The sequence below is a fragment of the Asterias rubens genome, chromosome 3, assembly GCF_902459465.1.
Source record: "Asterias rubens chromosome 3, eAstRub1.3, whole genome shotgun sequence".
NCBI classification, from domain to species: Eukaryota; Metazoa; Echinodermata; class Asteroidea; order Forcipulatida; family Asteriidae; genus Asterias; species Asterias rubens.
The window spans coordinates 6,132,775-6,150,069 of NC_047064.1; the positions used below are offsets into that span (position 1 = coordinate 6,132,775).

General features: G+C 39.4%; 1 protein-coding gene across 2 annotated transcripts; it reads left to right on the forward strand.

Annotated features, from left to right (window-relative positions):
• The first annotated feature begins 4,895 nt into the window (after positions 1-4,895).
• On the forward strand, positions 4,896-11,993 carry LOC117288180 (GDP-fucose protein O-fucosyltransferase 2-like). Of its 2 annotated transcripts, none has more exons than XM_033768915.1 (8): positions 4,896-5,061; positions 5,964-6,214; positions 6,965-7,223; positions 7,529-7,595; positions 8,598-8,723; positions 9,296-9,476; positions 10,564-10,693; positions 11,325-11,993. In XM_033768915.1, the coding sequence occupies exons 1-8, from the start codon at positions 4,898-4,900 to the stop codon at positions 11,482-11,484; spliced, it is 1,338 nt and encodes a 445-aa protein (XP_033624806.1). In that variant the 5' UTR covers positions 4,896-4,897; the 3' UTR covers positions 11,485-11,993. The 2 variants fall into 2 exon arrangements, with proteins under 2 accessions (XP_033624806.1, XP_033624805.1); XM_033768914.1 differs by lacking the exon at positions 7,529-7,595 and adding an exon at positions 7,671-7,737.
• Positions 11,994-17,295: the final 5,302 nt, after the last annotated feature.

Below are 17,295 nucleotides of genomic sequence, written 5' to 3' on the forward strand. Positions count from 1 at the left end.
CTTCCGTGGTCTGCAGCTGCGCCTGTGACGTATGGTCACGTGAGGTTGTATGCTAGATCGTCGATTTGTATTGGTCAGTGACAGATTTCCTTGCGATATTGTCACAACTGATCAACCAATCACAGGGCAAGTGGCAGGCGTACCTGGAATTCATGTTTTATTCATAAGCTCCTGGAAATGGAGTAAGATTTTTCAGAAACAAGATGACCTCACCAGGCCGACTCCTCACAGATTATCGGAAACTAGGTCAAACCACAAAGTATTTAGTTAGTAAATATTATAGGCAATGCCTCATATAACGTATTACGGGATTTGGTTAGTTTTGATTTGCCAATTCACTGAAATGACATTTCAACTGATAGACTATGATAACTTTTGATGATTTTGATGGGGATTTCTAATTACATTGATGATACTTTAATTAATTGTTGTTTATGCTGAAAAGTAGTCGGACAAAGTAGTAGGACAAACGTAACACAACGATTAAGGGCTACAGCTAGTGGTGGCATCTTATTGTAAATCTGTTCTTAGTGGGTGCACTTGAATTATGGTGTCTTCAAGCTACTGGTGTCTTCATCTTCTTCTTTCGAGCATATCACCTATCTACATCATGATCATCTATATATTCTTCAAAATGTCTGGTCAGGTTTAACGACCCAGGGGTTGATTTCACAAAGAGTTAGGACTAGTCTTATCTTGAGTTAGGACGAGTTACTAGTCCTAACTTAGGACTAGCTGTACGCTTTTGATATCTCTTAGGACTAGTCCTAAGTTAGGACTAGTCCTAACTCTTTGTGAAATCGACCCCTGGACACTATTGGTAATTGTCAAAGACCAGTCTTCTCACTTGGTGTATCTCAACATATGCATAAATTAACAAGCCTGTGAAAATATTAGCTCAATTTGTCGTCGAAGTGGCGAGATAATAATGAAAGAAAAAACACCCTTGCCACACGAAGTTGTGCGCGTTTAGATGGTTGATTTCGAGACCTCAAGTTCTAAACCTGAGGTCTCGAAATCAAATTCGTGGAAAATTACTTCTTTCTCCAAAACTACATCACTTCAGAGGGAGCCGTTTCTCACAATGTTGTATACCACCAACCTTTCCCAATTACTCGTCACCAAGTAAGGTTTTATGCTAACAATTGTTTTGAGTAATTACCAATAGTGTCCATCTGCCTTTAAGCACACCCCACAGAAAACGATAGGGTGTTCAATTTCTTAAAGGCAGTGGACACTATTGGTAATTACCCAAAATAATGATTAGCATAAAAACGTTCTTGGTGACGAGTAATGGGGAGAGGTTGATGGATGATAAAACATTGTGAGAAACGCCGACTCCTTGTGAAGAATCGACCTCACGGGATGTATTATCGCGTTGTGCAATGACGCCACGCCCAAGTTTGTGTTTACTGTAAGCACATTTTCTACTAACCCAGAAAATTATGTTTATGCAAAAGTGTAGTGGCAGGAGATTCTCATTGCCTCGTGTGACAAGGCCCTTACACTTAGATTTTCAACATATTTCTAAGCATAAGTTTTTGTAGTTTACACGTTTAACCTAAACCATAAAAACAGTAAAACAACAGCGTATAGTTGGTTGGGCGAATCGAGGGAACACTTTTTGTATGGGGTGGTATTAGCGTGACGCATTAGACGCGTTTGTGTGTCTAGCTGGGGCATGCCTATATTATTATCATGGCGTTTGCCAAATAGTGTCTGGAGGCAGATGCGTGAATTAAATGTCATTGTTATAATTCACGGGAAAGGCTAATAATTATCGGGCTAAATAAAAGCTAACAAGAAAACATGTTCAGGGTTTTCAAAGATATTGCCTTTTATTGAACTTTTGTTTAAAGAAGAAACACATCTGGTCAGAGAATTAGACTTTTCTTCGATGCCTATTCTTCCAAGCTTTAGGACCTCCTTGTAGGCCTATTTTGTTTATCCGTAATCTTTTCTTTTTCTCTGCAATACTTTCTAGTTCTAGTTTTTTCTTTTTATTCCAGTTTTATCCTTGTATTTTGTCTTTTTCTGTCAAGTTTTTAAAATAGCTTTTGCTTCTCTGCGCACTGCGGCTGAGCCTATTGTATTCTGCCAACTACATGATACACTATGGCTTAAACAATAGCAAAACAATATCTCAAACAATGGTTCAAACTATAGCCTTGACTAAGACTGCCTTCTCATTAACTGGTATACGTTTGTCTGCATCGTTAGTGTCCCACTTTTGGAGCCTTTGTTTTATGCGTTAAGAGACTCCCCAGCAGGCCCGATTTCCATATAAGACATATTATTGTCGACATCGGACACTGTCAAGGCATGGTATCCTCGCTTTCGCCCCAGCGGTCTGTAAACGTAAAAACAAAACAATATTGTTCCATATATTTTTCCCGAAACATGTGAAAAGGGCCTTGTCACACGAGGCAACTTTTACATTGGGGCAACCGACTTCAGTGCACACTGAAAACATCACATAGTCAACAATTATTTGTGCATGTTATACAGGACCACTTTGGAAGCACATGACTATCAAACAATGTCTTGAGATCCCAAATAATTTTATCATTGAAAAAACTTTATGGGAATTGCAAATCTCAACAAAGCTCAAGTTTAGTTTTTGATTCAAAATAAAAAGGAATCTTATTTTTGCTATCGTCCAGATATAAAAACACACGGACAATAGGCCTTTTCTTTATATAGGTTACTCACATTCTAGGGACACAAGGCCGGTACGGACGTCGTGTTCCTGGTGGCGGAATGGTGTCCGAGGATGCGTTTCGGGCAATAACTCCAGTTTGCCGGTCCTCGGGTGTCGACGACGGGCCACTAAGCTGAGGCTGCACGGGTGCCTTCTTACTGCTTTTCTCCTCCTGTGCGTTGTTACTTCTTTTCTCCTCCGAATGTTGATCAGAACTTTCCTCCTTGAATCGTCTGTATGGAGTCTCGCCGGCCATATCCGTTCAAGCCGACTTTTTAAAAAATACAAATTACAACAATTTCATCGTTTTTGAGGCACTGTGGACAGTTTGGTATTTTACTCAAAATATTACTTTAGATTGAAAAAACCTTCCTTAGTAAAACTAGATTACCAGCCTGTCAGCCAAGACTATACTCAATTATTATGCTAAGTAAACAGCAGTAAAAACCAGTCATCACAAGCAATGTTAATATGGCAGGCATGGAAGTTTGCTTTTTTCTACTTCTACGTGATACTCGGCAATGTCCGTTTGGCCAGTATATTCCTGGAAATTATTTTGCCCCTGGTTTTAAGACACCTGATGGGATACCAGGAAGCGGTTTTTTTTTTACCGTGGAAGAAAATATCTCACGATGCTTCACACAATCTATTTCTATATAAACCAAAACATTACAAGAAGTGGCGAGCAATAATTTAGACTTGTAAATTGCTCCTTCCAATAGTCTAGACACTTGTTGTACATGGCTTCCCTTTGCTTGGCTTCCCTTTGCAAAGGGAAGCCCAGGAAAAACTTTGGTCCAAATTTCCTACAATTAGCAGTTTCTAAGAAAGCAGCCCCTGGTATCTTACAAGTTAGGACGCGTGTCTGTGGTTTCCTTTTCCCGGAAAACAATCCTTCCGTATATAATGCTTACATTAAAGGAACACTTTTGCCTTGGATCGGACGAGCTGGTATATAAAAAGCATTTGGTTAGAAAGATGTTGTAAAAGTAGAATACATGTACAATGATCCAAACATGCCTCGAAATTGCACGGTTTTCATTTTACCTCGTCGACTAACACGGTTGGCCATCTCCCAAATTATGGCCGACCGTGTTAGTTCGCACAGTAAAAGGAAAACCACGCAATTTCGATGCAAAATTTGTGTGAAACATTGTATTCTACTTAAAAAAATACCTTTCCAACCATTATGCATTTTATTTAAATAAAATAAACGGTTACGAATGCTTATAGACCAACTCATTCTATCCACGGCATGCAACGTGTTCCTTTGAACTGAGATAGATGCAAACTGTCTACTGATTCGCCTTTTTGGGTTCATGTCGATTATCTATCTGATTGTTCAAGAAAAAAAAAGCAAGATTGTTATAATTATTCTGTCTCCCAGGCTGATACGATAGTGTAATGCCGCCAGTGCTAAATCACTATTAAAAGTCACTAATAAAAATATTATTACTCTGGTGGGATAAAATAAAACGAACAACAACAAACCGCTTCCCAATGAAACGTAAACACTTTAGTAATCAAATCAAAGCAATAAATTATAAATGAAACCTCAGCCAGCTTAATTTGCCAAAACCTATACTCTACATAACCCAAAATTATTAAACTCACTTAAAACAAAATATGCAAATCGTTGCAATAGCTGTACTTCCTTGCTTTTGAAGTTTCTAGGAAATCACTCCGATTATAATATCAGATACAGTTTCAACTTTTAGTCCAAAGTGTGGTGTGTGTGTGTTTGTGTGTGGAATGGCGGTTCAATAATTAATTTTCTGATTCAGACGCTCGCTGTTTAGAAGACACAAACGCACATCGTGCGTCCCACAACGCGCACCCCGTAATAATTTTGCGTTTGAAACTCCCTCGATTTTTGATAATAAATAATAATATGCGCTTTTATTAGAAGCGCGCCCCTCGACACTCAAGTCCGTCTCACGCGCCGAACTAGACTTGATTCAAGTCCCGTTCTCGTGCGAGAGGTCCCTAAGCATAATAATTGCATTTTTACAGCAAATATTATTTTCCGTTAAAATGTAGCTATTGCACGCACAGGTTTGGGAACTTTTCTGACGCAAATACTAGGCGATGGGACTTAGCATAAAAGAACTTTCACGGGATTAGGACTTGAGCCAAGTCTAGGATAGTTTTTAGTTCCTTCCTCCACGACGCTCAACTGGTGGCGCTATTTTAACAATGGCGGCGCCCATACGAAGTATAATCTTTCCCTCCGTTCTTCTATTTTTGTGCATTTCAGTTGGAATAGGAGCTTTTAATTCAGATATTGACCCATCGGACAATGTGGCATTTCATTCAGGAAACCAACAAAGTGTACAGTTTGGAGCGGCAAAGCCAAGAAGGTTGGTAAATTTACTGATTTTTATTTTTAATTTTAAAATTAAATTAAAAAATAAAAATAAACTAAATAATTAATTTGTCAAAAATGTAAACAAAAAAGTGCACACTGCAAGGGGGACTGCAAGTACTGTGCATGTGCGGCTGTGTAACTTGAGGCCAAGCGTAGAATGCCTCTTTAAGACTTTAGTCTTATAATTTTATATATTTCTACCTCAATTAATTAGTCAATCGTCATTCAAACAAAAATAGGAACAACTCTCAGACTCTACACCTGAACTATGGCTGGGTTCATTCCGCTATTCGTGGAGGCGATAGTGGAACGAACCTCTGTCATAGTTCTATCTGTCAGTAGCCTAGTTACAAGATTCAAAAATAAAAATTCATTCCTAATTCCTATTTCTTTCTCCATCCATGGTATAATTGTATGCTCAAAAAGTAACGTGGAGTACGCTCAACGCACAAAGTAGTTGTGATAATGTAACGGCCGTCGGGAGGAGGGTTATGATATCGCAACTAGTGCACAAGCCACTTGACTGCGCATTCACTGCGCATTCACTGCATGGCATTGGCAGCCACTAAATTATTATCTATAAAAAAATAGGCCGTTTCCAATTTCCTTTAAAAGGGGGGGGGGGGAGAGAAAGAAAAGGAAACCCAGCAGTAAATACAAAAGAGAGAAAAAAAAGTCAACTGAGCCTTTTAGTTAGAACTTTCCCATTGCATAATAATACTTGTAGTTAGTCCAAGTACGGTTCAAAGACAACAAAGTAGTGTTACTAACATTGTTTTACTTACAGTTTAACTTGCCGGCAGTTGTCGTCAGGCTTTTAATGCGTCCACCCTCTTGCACGTGAACTATATAGCTTATTAGTGATCTTTGTAACCGTCTCATTTAAAAACCAAGGTTTCTCCTCTACGATGTCAATCACGGTGAGGGTTTCAACCTAAGGCGAGATGTCTACATGCGGATAGCCAACCTGCTGCGAAGGCTCAGGCAGGATGAAGACTGGGTGCTCGTGCTACCCCCTTGGGGAGGCCTGTACCATTGGAAGACTCGCTCCCTGGAGCAGATCAGAATTCCCTGGTCAACCTTCTTCAATGTGGAGAGCTTGAATCGCTTCATCCCCGTGATCGAGTTTGATGAGTTTGTGAAAGGTGAAATATTACAGTTGTAGCTCGACATGCGGCAAGGGCGGCGGTTGGCCCTCTAATTAAAAAGGATGAGCATTCTCTAAAATACTATGGCGTGTTATATGGCCTAGCAGTTAAAAGAGCACCGGATTCAAACTTTGGTGCTTCTGATCAGTAGAGTGTTGGGGTAGACTCCCAGTCGTGACACCTGTGTCCTTAAGCAAGACTCTTAATCTTTATATCCAGACCTTGAACTTTGCTCTTAAAGGGGCCCAGCAATAGGGAAAATGGGAGTTTGTATCGGAACCTTGAAGAGGGCATCACAGCAAAAAGCACAGGACACCACAGCAACTGCTGTGAGTGCCAGGGATTAATTTTTTAGGCCTGCTGCTGCAGCTTGCAATGTTGAAAGTTGAAGGCGGGCTCTGCAAAATTAAAAACAAAGTTCTTTTAACTCATTTATTTATTTACCATTTCTCAGACTCTGGCCAGGCAGTGATAGACCAGATTCTATACCTATAGTTGTGTGCTTTCAGATGCTTGATTTCGAGCCCTTAAGTTCTAAACTTGAGGTTTAAAAATCAAGTTCGTGTAAAATAACTTCTTTCTCCAAAACTGCGTCACTTCAGAGGGAGCCGTTTCTCACAATGTTTTATACTATCAACCTCTCCCCATTACTCTTTACCAAGTAAGGTTTTATGCCAATAATTATTTTGAGTAATTACCAATAGTGTCCACTGCCTTTAACTCATTTATTTATTTACCATTTCTCAGAATCTGGCCAGGCAGTGATAGACCAGATTCTATACCTCCAGGGATACAAGGAGGGTTGGACCAACGGCAAGTGGGAGGAGAAGATTGATGAGCGAGAGTGCATTGACCCTCCCTCGTACCGACCAGATGGACAGGGTCTCTACAGAGGCTGGTTTTGGGGGTACTCGGACGTCTACGCCAAAGCTTTCAAATGTTTGTCAGTGCAGGGGATGGCTGGTATAATGGCGCCGATTCTATTGCACAATGTGACTACCAGCAGGTCAGTAAGAAAAGCCAAAGGTTGTGAAGTCGAGCGCATCTGTCATATTTATCAAATTCTGATTTGTATTTGACAACTAATTCAAGGAAAAGCTTGGGGGGAAATAGATGGGTGATTTTTTTTAAAAACTTGCTAGCTACTGAAGACTCTGATAATTGCACAGGCAATTTTGTATATATGTTTGGTCACAAGTGCTGATACTGGTCAAATTTATCAATATTGGCCAAAGGGTATTACAATTTATAATCATTCCCGACTACTCCTTTTAAAAAGTGTTGAATTTATGTCTTTTAAAATGGAACTAGGTCAGTCTTTGTAGATAGGGGAGAGAAGTTGCTGCATGACCGCTATGGGGATGCTTCTTATTGGGCCGTAAGTACACTAAGAATTTTGGCTTCATTATGTTGTCAAACATATTATGTTGTCAAACATTGTACCTTCCTTTAGGTCTGTGTTCATTGATCGAGCTGAGGAAATGCTCCATGATTACTATGGACAAGTGGATTACTGGAACGTAAGTGGCCGTACTTCAACAATTGCTGGACAAAATTGTTGGTAAAATAGTACCCCCAAAAAACGGTTTGTTTATGGCCATACTTAAAACATTTCTTGAACAAATGTTGGTAAAATAGTACCCATGAACAGCTTGTTTTTGGAATGTTTGTATATCATCCGATCGTTTATATTATTGGCTTGGATCCATGTCTCAAACAACCCTGTTTAAAAACTCTTTTCTGAAACATGGCCATGCATTCTAATTTTGTGGCATGTTGTGGTCTAGGCCAACTGACTTCCAGCTATGATGTTGTCAGCAGCAGAGTGTGAGTTTGAATCCCGGTCATGACACCTGTGCCCTTGAGCAAGGCACTTAACCATAACAGCTTTCTTGACCGGTAGTGCATTCTGCTCTACCAGCCAGTCTCCTACTAGATAATACCTATGCCTACATCCTTACGAATTGTGAAGGGGAAAACCCTGTTCCAGACCCCGGTGTTAAGTGGCAACATGCCCCTGGGGCCCCTGGGTTGACTACCCGAATCAGTGCAGCCCCAACCTTGAAGTGGCCGTCGGTGACCTTGTGATGCTAGGCAACCTCTCAACAACTAAAATCCAAACAAAAAACACTTCCATCTTCCACCTTTGAGGGAGTCTAATAAGTAATGAGCTCATCAGAATTTTCAAGGTTCCATGTTTGTTAACAGGAATCAGGAAGGCATACATTTTTTTTTACCTAAAAAGGCATTACAATCAACAATCAACACGTTCTTTCAAAACTAGATGTTCTTTGGTTTATGTGATTATTTTGTTTTATACAATCTGTGTATGTTTGTCTTTTATATGATTTGTTGTTTGTTTATTATTTTTCTTTTGTAGGCAAGGAGAAGTATGAGATTTGCCAAACATTTACGAGACATCGGGGACGAGTTCAGAGCAAATAATCTTGAATCTACGGATGAGAAGGACAAGACTGAAACGACAGAAGACTGGAGGGATATGAAGGTAAGGTTGAGTGCAGATAAAATTATTTTCTTGATTTGGGGTTGAACAAAGAAAAAATTACTAGAGTAGGACTTAACCAAAGACCTCTGGATTAACGTCCTGGCTCAGTTAAGTGTAGCCGACATCTTGGAGTGGACGTCCTTGGGCTTGTTATGTTGGGCGATCTCCCATGAAAGAAGTGTATACAAAAATACATCATTATGCATTTAGTGCCTTTGGAAAAGGTACAGGTTGGGAATAGATCTGTGCTTCCAAAAACCAACGATGATAATTACTTCGTTTATCGATTATGTCCACCTATGTAATAACCATTCTACTGTAGGTCATTTTCAGCAGCATCAACCTGGTGAGGAACAATTTATCTCCATCTATGACAACATTCAAGCCAAACATAAAATCTGGCCTGTTCAAACAAGCATACTCACACAATCCTCGGTCCTAATTGGTTTTCCACCTCAAGTGCCATGAGCACCTATTTAGGTGAATACCGGCCCTATATTATAAGTTTTCATGATTTTATTATTGTTATCTTGTTCCCCCCGCCCTCTCCCCCACCCTTTCTTTATTGACAGCCGAAACCAGGCTCTGCACTCGGAGGGCCCTACCTTGCAGTCCACTTACGACGAGAAGATTACGCTCGGAGTAAAAGAAAAGAAGTTGCTACATTACCGAGAGCGGCTGAACAGATTAAGGCGGCCCTAATTAAGTATGATCTGAGGAAGGTCTTTGTAGCTACTGATGCTCCTAAGCATGGTAAGTTTGCTATACAGTCTGGAAAAGTGTCTGGTGAGAAAAAAAAAACAGCAAGGGCCAAGAAAAAGACTAAGATCAACCGCTCGTGAATTAATCCAGACCTCTTGAAGTAAATAATTTGATGTGAGGAATTTATAAATACTTACCATCCTACTCATTTACATTATTTTTACCAACCATTTTGAAACCATTCGACCACATGGGCTGTCACAGTGTGTAGTGGCACAATAGAGCACAGATTTAAATTTGTATTGTGCACGGTACATATACTGAACTGCATGGCAGTGAACCAAAACTATCCACTAAAATACAACAGCTTCGTCTAAGAACTAGCAGGGCACTCTCATACAAAAACACCAAATAACCTGTCTCTCAGCTTATCACCTGTTCACCAATAAATGGAAGGAAAAATAGGGAAGACAAAAGCTCAGCTTTATATGTGGCGTGTCATGGCCGAGCGGTTAAGAGCACCGGGTTCAAGCTCTTGTGTTTGATCAGGCAGAGTGTGGGTTCGGATCACAGTCGTGACACTTGCTACATAAAATTGGGGAGGTAGTGCTTTCTGCTCTACCGGCCAGGCTTCGGACTGATGATACCCAAGCCTACATCCGTATGGACTGTTAAATGGGTAACCCTGTTTCAGCCCTAGGAGTAGGTGGCAACGGCCTCTGGAAAACAAAATTATAGCCCACACCTTGAAGTGCTTTGTGTGTCTGGCGACTTGCATAAAAAAGTATATATATACAGATGTAGTTACCAGGAATATCGCGATGCTTGCATTTGATCTTTCTAACTTAATGAGCGATAGACAAGAATGGGCAAATATCAACATAATTCCGACCTCAGTCGGCTAGAGAGAGAGAGACAGAGAGACAGACATGTATATATATTTACCACATGATATCATAGTTTCAATTTGGCATGGTGTGTATTAACCCTGCTGCACTCATACCACATGTGGTGTCTGACAGTCTGTGCACAGGAACCATCTCTGGACACAAGAGGGTGCTGTTACCATACCCCATAATCTTGACTTGCTATAGCCTTTTTTTTTTAAAGTATGTTGATGAAACTGTCCTGCCCACAGAAATCAAAGAATTGAAAAAGCTGTTACCAGACTACAAAGTCTACAACTATGTTCCTCCAAAAGGAATTCTGGAGAATTTTAAAGATGGCGGAGTGGCCATTATAGATCAATGGATATGCGCTCATGCAAGGTTTGTTGTTAAACCGCTTAGCTGGTTCTGAACTTTGTTCTTTGACTTTAAAGTAGCACAGCATTGAGCCCAAACTAAACTATGGTAGACCGTGTCCAAATTAGCGGCTACAGCTACGGCTACAGCTAGATTTATGCACCACCATGCATTGAGGTATAGGACGTCCTTAGCAACACCCTTAGCAACAGCCGTAGCCGTAGCCAGCAGTTCGGATTTGGCCTTAGAAGTAGCCAAGTGGCAGCCACATTTGCCCTGGTGACATCTAGGGATGTTTGAAAGGAATGACATATCTGACCTAATTACATTAGATGCTTAGGTCTAGTGAAATGTTGTGATATGTGACACTCAGTGCCAGTCGAGGCACATCCTAGAAAAACTGGGTTTATATAGGCCCGTCCAGTAGATGAGAAGAAGAATTTTTTAACAGCACCCAATTAAGGCCGATTGGGTATTAATGTTTCTCAACATATTAAATGTTTCATCATTTGTGTGTATCATTTCCAACTTGTGTTCCATTTTCCCGTCAGTGTCTTGTTCTAGTACCTAGGATTTTTACCCTATACATGTATTTAGAACCAATAATTATAAGTAGTACTAAAAATGTTTTGTTTCAACAAATGTATGTCCACAGGTATTTTATGGGAACGGGCGGGTCCACCTTCTCATTTCGCATCCAAGAGGAGAGACAGATTCTTGGGTTTGACACGAAGATGACCTACAATCGTTTTTGTGGTGACACAGAGCCAGAGGACTGTGATCAGCCGTCAGTCTGGAAGATAGTCTACGATTAATGAAAGCTTTTTGTCCACTTATACGGTGGTCAAACGTCAAGTTTATTTTCTAGGTAAAAACTACTTATCGGTAGACGTATTTATTTTTGTAAATCTTAGCACGATTATATTGAGCTACTTAACCAAAAATATTTTCTGATAAACTGAGCCACCACTTTATGTGTGACTTAGGTACTAAGTTCGCATTTTCAGTTTCATTCTTTTGTCAGGGTCTTGTGATATGCAAATTCTGCTTTTGATATGCGGGAACATTAATTATCTCATGTTTATGCATCACTAAGAAATTGATGAAACAAATTGTTACCAAACCAGGATAAATAACTTTACTTACATACCTATTACATTTCACTTTATGTTTTGATACACTGTACAGCATTGATAACTAAGTTTATGACAAAATATTTCAAAAAAAGATTCAAAACCATTGTTCAGTAGTAACAGTTAAAGGCAGTGGACACTATTGGTAATTACTCAAAAAAATTATTAGCATAAAACCTTACTTGGTAACAAGTAATGGGGGAGCTGTTGATAGTATAAAACATTGTGAGAAACGGCTCCCTCTGAAGTAGCGTAGATTTCGAGAAAGAAGTAATTTTCCACGACTTTGATTATGAGACCTCAGATTTAGAATTTGAGGTCTCGAAATCAAGCATCTGAAAGCACACAACTTCGTGTGACAAGGGTTTTTCTTCTTTCATTATTATCTCGCAACTTCGATGACCGATTGAGCTCAAATTTTCACAGGTTTGTTATTTCATGCATATAATGAGATACATCAAGTGAGAAGACAGGTCTTTGACATTTACTAATAGTGTCCACTGTCTTTAATATTTATAATATATACCCTTGCATTTGAGTATGATGTATGATGAACAGCGCCCTCACTGAGGCGAAAGGTGGCAGATCATCCGCTGTCTTTGCCAAATAGGGCGATTTGTTTGTCAGCAATAGAATGTTTTACAGTAATACAAATGTAATGAGACATTTATACAGCGCATAAGCCTCTGTGCGCATTCAACACAGAACATAAAACAAAGCATTTGATTAAAACCAAGTGAGTCTTAGAAAGTCCTACGACTACCGCGATATTAATTATTTCCTGCAATGGAATTTGGTTTTATAGATTTTAAACATGTTCTTGCCACCATGTAGATACCATGCTATTGTGTTGGTATAGTTATAAAATGTGTGTGTGCTCACTGACCAAAATGTCACTTATTTTTATTTTTTTCCAGCAATTTGTTTCATATATTTGTTATGAAAGAAGAATTTACCTTTTCTGAAAAAAATGTCTTCCAGCATTGTAACTAAGTATTAATTTTTTAATACTTTTTTAAAGTTATGTTCCCTTAAATCACATTCACTTTGTATTGGCAATAATTAAAGTTTTTGTTAACTGTACTTAAATTGACTAATAACTGCATTTGAAGTTTTATTAAAACTCACCACGACTAATTTTACACAAATGTTTCTCTACATCATTTTGCCAATTTCTGTAAATAATGTTTTTTGTTTTGGGTCATGCAACCATTCCCCCCCCCCCCCGGAAGTTCTATACATTTTGTGTCCACAATAATATCCCCAACATCCCCCAGTTTTTAACAGGGATGCATATTAGTTATGCCCATGTACTTACAAGAAATAAGTGTGGTCAAACACTTTCTCCTGATATTGCAGTGTTCAGAAGGGGGGGGGGTGGTATCCTGCCACAACTTTTTCACAAATTTTTACCAAAAGGAGTATCCCGTTTCAGTAAATTAGATCTCTTTTCAGTTTATCCCAAATATTAATTTATTTTATAACAAATGAAAAAATTTGCAGGATACAGAAATATTTCCCAGATGGTTACAGTCAGTTGGTGCAGGTTTTTTTCTTTCTAAGGCCGTGTCCGAATTGACGGCTTCGGCTACAGCTACGGCTAGATCGCGCGTACACTGACAGACGCGCTGATCTAGCCGTAGCTGTAGCCAAAGTCGCCAAGTCGGACACGGCCTAAGTTAGGCCCAGTACAACCTTAAATAGCGCCCTCTTGGGGCGTTTGGAATGCCTTACCGTGGGATGTAACTGGCCTATTTTGCGTTTCGGGTTTCGGGATTTCGATTATCTCCAGCGCAGTGGCCAGAAATTTTTTGGGGTGGGGGGTTGCTATTTACCGTTCCGAACTACTCATTTTGTATAATTGTCAATCTCCTTGGGGTGGGGCGATCGTGGCCCTTGCCCACCTCTGGCTACGTAGGCTATTTCACTACTTTAAAAAGTGTTTGACCATGTAGCCTGGCCGAGTGAAATGTGTGTCCCTGATTGTGGAGGTAGCCACCTCCATGCTCGGAATTTCCTTCCTCTATGCTTTGATGTACACAAAGTAGTGAAACCAAGTCTAATATTGTAAACACATAAACAAAATGGAGGTTGCACATAGGCAGAGTGTGGGTTCGAATCCCCAGCCGTGACACTTGTGTCAGCAAGAGACACTTTGCCATTGCTTCGTCCTTCGGATGGGACGTACAGCCGTTGGTCTCATGTGTTGTGCAAACGCACGTACATGAATCCAGTGCATTTATCGAAAAGAAAAGGGGTTCGCCCCGGTGTACCTGGCTGGCTTGGCAGCTTATTGCACCACACAGCACCTTGCAAACCATTACAGTGTGCTGAGGATTAGGTCCCATAATTCAAACCTCGTTCTCACCTTGCACCGCTTTGTATCCTTTGGGAAAAGGCACGTAATTATGGTTATTATGATTACTTAAAGTGTAGATAAATGATCATGAGCTTCAAGTTCAAGTGAACCCCCCTTGGATACAATGTCAAAGTTTTGTTTTTTCTGAATAACTGTGGTTTGTGGTCACCACATTTCTTTCCCCGCAGAAGAATGTTGTATGTCATCAAACGACACCATTCAGGAGAACTTTACAATTCATCCAAGACTAATAATTATTATTCACCTTCCAGGAAAACCAAAACCATGTTTTGTTTCTGACACATAACAACAAATACCGGGCTGAATGAAAGAGCCAAAGGTTACACCCCTACATACCTTTATTAAATGCTACCTCAATCTTGGTCTTGTCCCTTGAATCGAACGACAATAATGAATGCTTATAATCATTTTGCAAATGGGAACCAGACTATTTTGTTCTTCCAGCCTCGGTTTGGTAACATTGATATCATTGGGAGAAATGCAAGATGGCTGCACAACGATAAAGGTCGATAGGGTTAGAATGTTTAAAGGAACACGTTGCCTTGGAATGGTTGAGTTGGTCTTTGAAAAGCGTTTGTAACCGTTTGTTATAAAATGCATCTGTAAAAATGACATTTTAAAAGTAGAATATTATACACATAATGAATGTTTATGAGTGCAATGGTGCGAATTATGTTCATGAGTTGAAAGATGGAATGTTCTATTCAACGAGGCGGAGCCGAGTTGAATGGAACATTCCAGCTTTCAACGAATGAACATATTCGCACCATTGCACGAATGAAAAACATTCATTATTTGTTTTATATAACATCCAAGTAGATCTTTGTCATCTTGATTGAAAGATACAACTTTCAAAACAAACAATTTCAACTGTAGAAGCCGAATGCTAGTAATTTTACTATGCCTTCTTGCAGTAACACCTGCTGCGTTACCAAAGACACGCGCACGCACGCAGTGATGTTTTTACTCAGCTTTTTCGTTCCATCCGAAAAGTACCATTGCACGCCGAGCGTGCTAATTGGTTAATTGGTTTTCCTGTCATTATAAACTACGGAAGCGTATAATTGCCGCCACATCAATAAAAAAAAAAAACATCTCTTATCGTTTACGTAACCTACACAAATCTGAGAAGCGTTACCGTAACGCTTCTCAGAATATTACAAATTTGGGGGCATAAGAACTGATTTTGTGTACATATAATTTTATACACATTACTTCGAAATGAAATGTTTCTCAAAATGCTTGATAACAATAGAAAGCTGCTGTATTAGGCTTCTAACCAAAAGTTTTTATGGCCATTGTTTATCTTCCCTTTAAACACCAGCAAGTAAAATGTTGACGTCACTTGGTGTAACTTACAATGTAATAATTGTCAAGTTACAAACAAAAATTGCACACCCAAACAAAGGGTTCAAAGAAAAGAGAACATTAAGAAGGACACATATCGCGGGGCCTTTTGTGTGAGGAGGGTTCACGGAGTGCTTTTGATATGGGCTTGGTCACGTACATGAGCAATATTCATTGTGAAGTTATCAGACTGTCATTGTTTGATGCGATTGTGGTGTTGGGCGATTTCTTGAGTTACCTTGGAGGGGGATATTGAAAGGTATGTTCCTGGAGATCATTCACCCCAATGTGAGGAGTGAGTTTAAAGGCACTGGACTCTATTGGCAAAACTCAAACATAGAATAGAGCAATAACTGTTAGCATGAAAACTTCTTAAAGCACTTGGACCCTTTCGGTAAACGGTATAGCCAATGCCCACACTTCGTGTATCACAACTTCTATGTAAAATCACAAACCTGTGAAAATTTAGGCTCAATCGGTCATCGGAGTCTGGAGAAAAAAAACGGGAAAACCCACCCTTGTATCCGCACGTTTCGCCGTGTCATGACATGTGTTTAAAATAAATCCGTAATTCTCGCTATCGGGAAGTGATATTATTTTAACTCAAAAAGTAAAGCATTTCATGGAATAATATTTAAAGAGAAGTCTTTCACCATTACCTTCTGTAAACCCTGTAAGTTATTTGTAAATCTGTGAACTTTTTTTCTTTTCTTTTCTGTACCGAAAGTGTGCAATGGATTTAAACAAACAATGGTTTGAACGAAGTTTATGATTACGAATTGCACAAAATCAAGAAATTGTGATTCAGTATAACTATATAGGTGACAATACGTTTTTCTCGCCATTGTGAAATCAGCGGCTAGCTTGGTATGATTCGAACTCACAACTTTGGGATTGCAAGCTGGTGACTATGTATCTAAATTTATCATTAGTGTGTTTTTTTTTCTCTCGTAAATCTGGTTCACCTTTAAGCTAAAGAGCGATACCTATGAAATTATTTCAAATAGGCCCTAACTATTGAAAAGTTCGCTGTGCTTTCTTAAACATTATTATTTAAATCTATTTCACCACCAGGGCAGCTCGCTGGAGATTGGCCCCGTATTGAATTCATCTCCCAATGCAGCATAAAAATATTGTACACAGTATAACCACCTCCAGCTAAACACTTGCACAAATTACCCACCAATACTTTACACTCTCTGCAAGAGGGGACTGACACCGGCCATTCTATTGAGCCTAACTTAAAAAGGGTCAAATTGCCTTCAGATCGGGTGCTTTGAGGCTATAAAGGAACGTTTTGTTATAAAGAATAATCCGTTATGGGAATATACAACTTTCTGACAGTAGACGTTTCTTAGACTCAAAATTCTGGGTTTGACAACCGATATCTTTCTCCATTATAACCATAGGCCTACTTCGAAGTGAAAATGCTTCATACAATTTCAAATCATTCTTGCTCTGATTTTGTGTTTTTTTTCACATCTGTATTTTTTGGTGTCTTGTAATGCGCAATAGAGTATCAATGCGCAATATAAATGTCAGTTTTATTATTGCTGTGGGCTTCAAATCAGCAGTTTTTAGTGTCATTAATTTGCAAAGGTGATTACCAAAACAAAAATACCGAATTTCCTTTAAACGCACGAGCCAACAGCCAACTCCGTGGCAGTCACAACCCTGCTGTGTATAACTACACAGAAAAAAATAGGAATTGTTTCGGAAGGCACATTTGTATAAAGCAATGTTTCATATACACCAATCCAAATGGG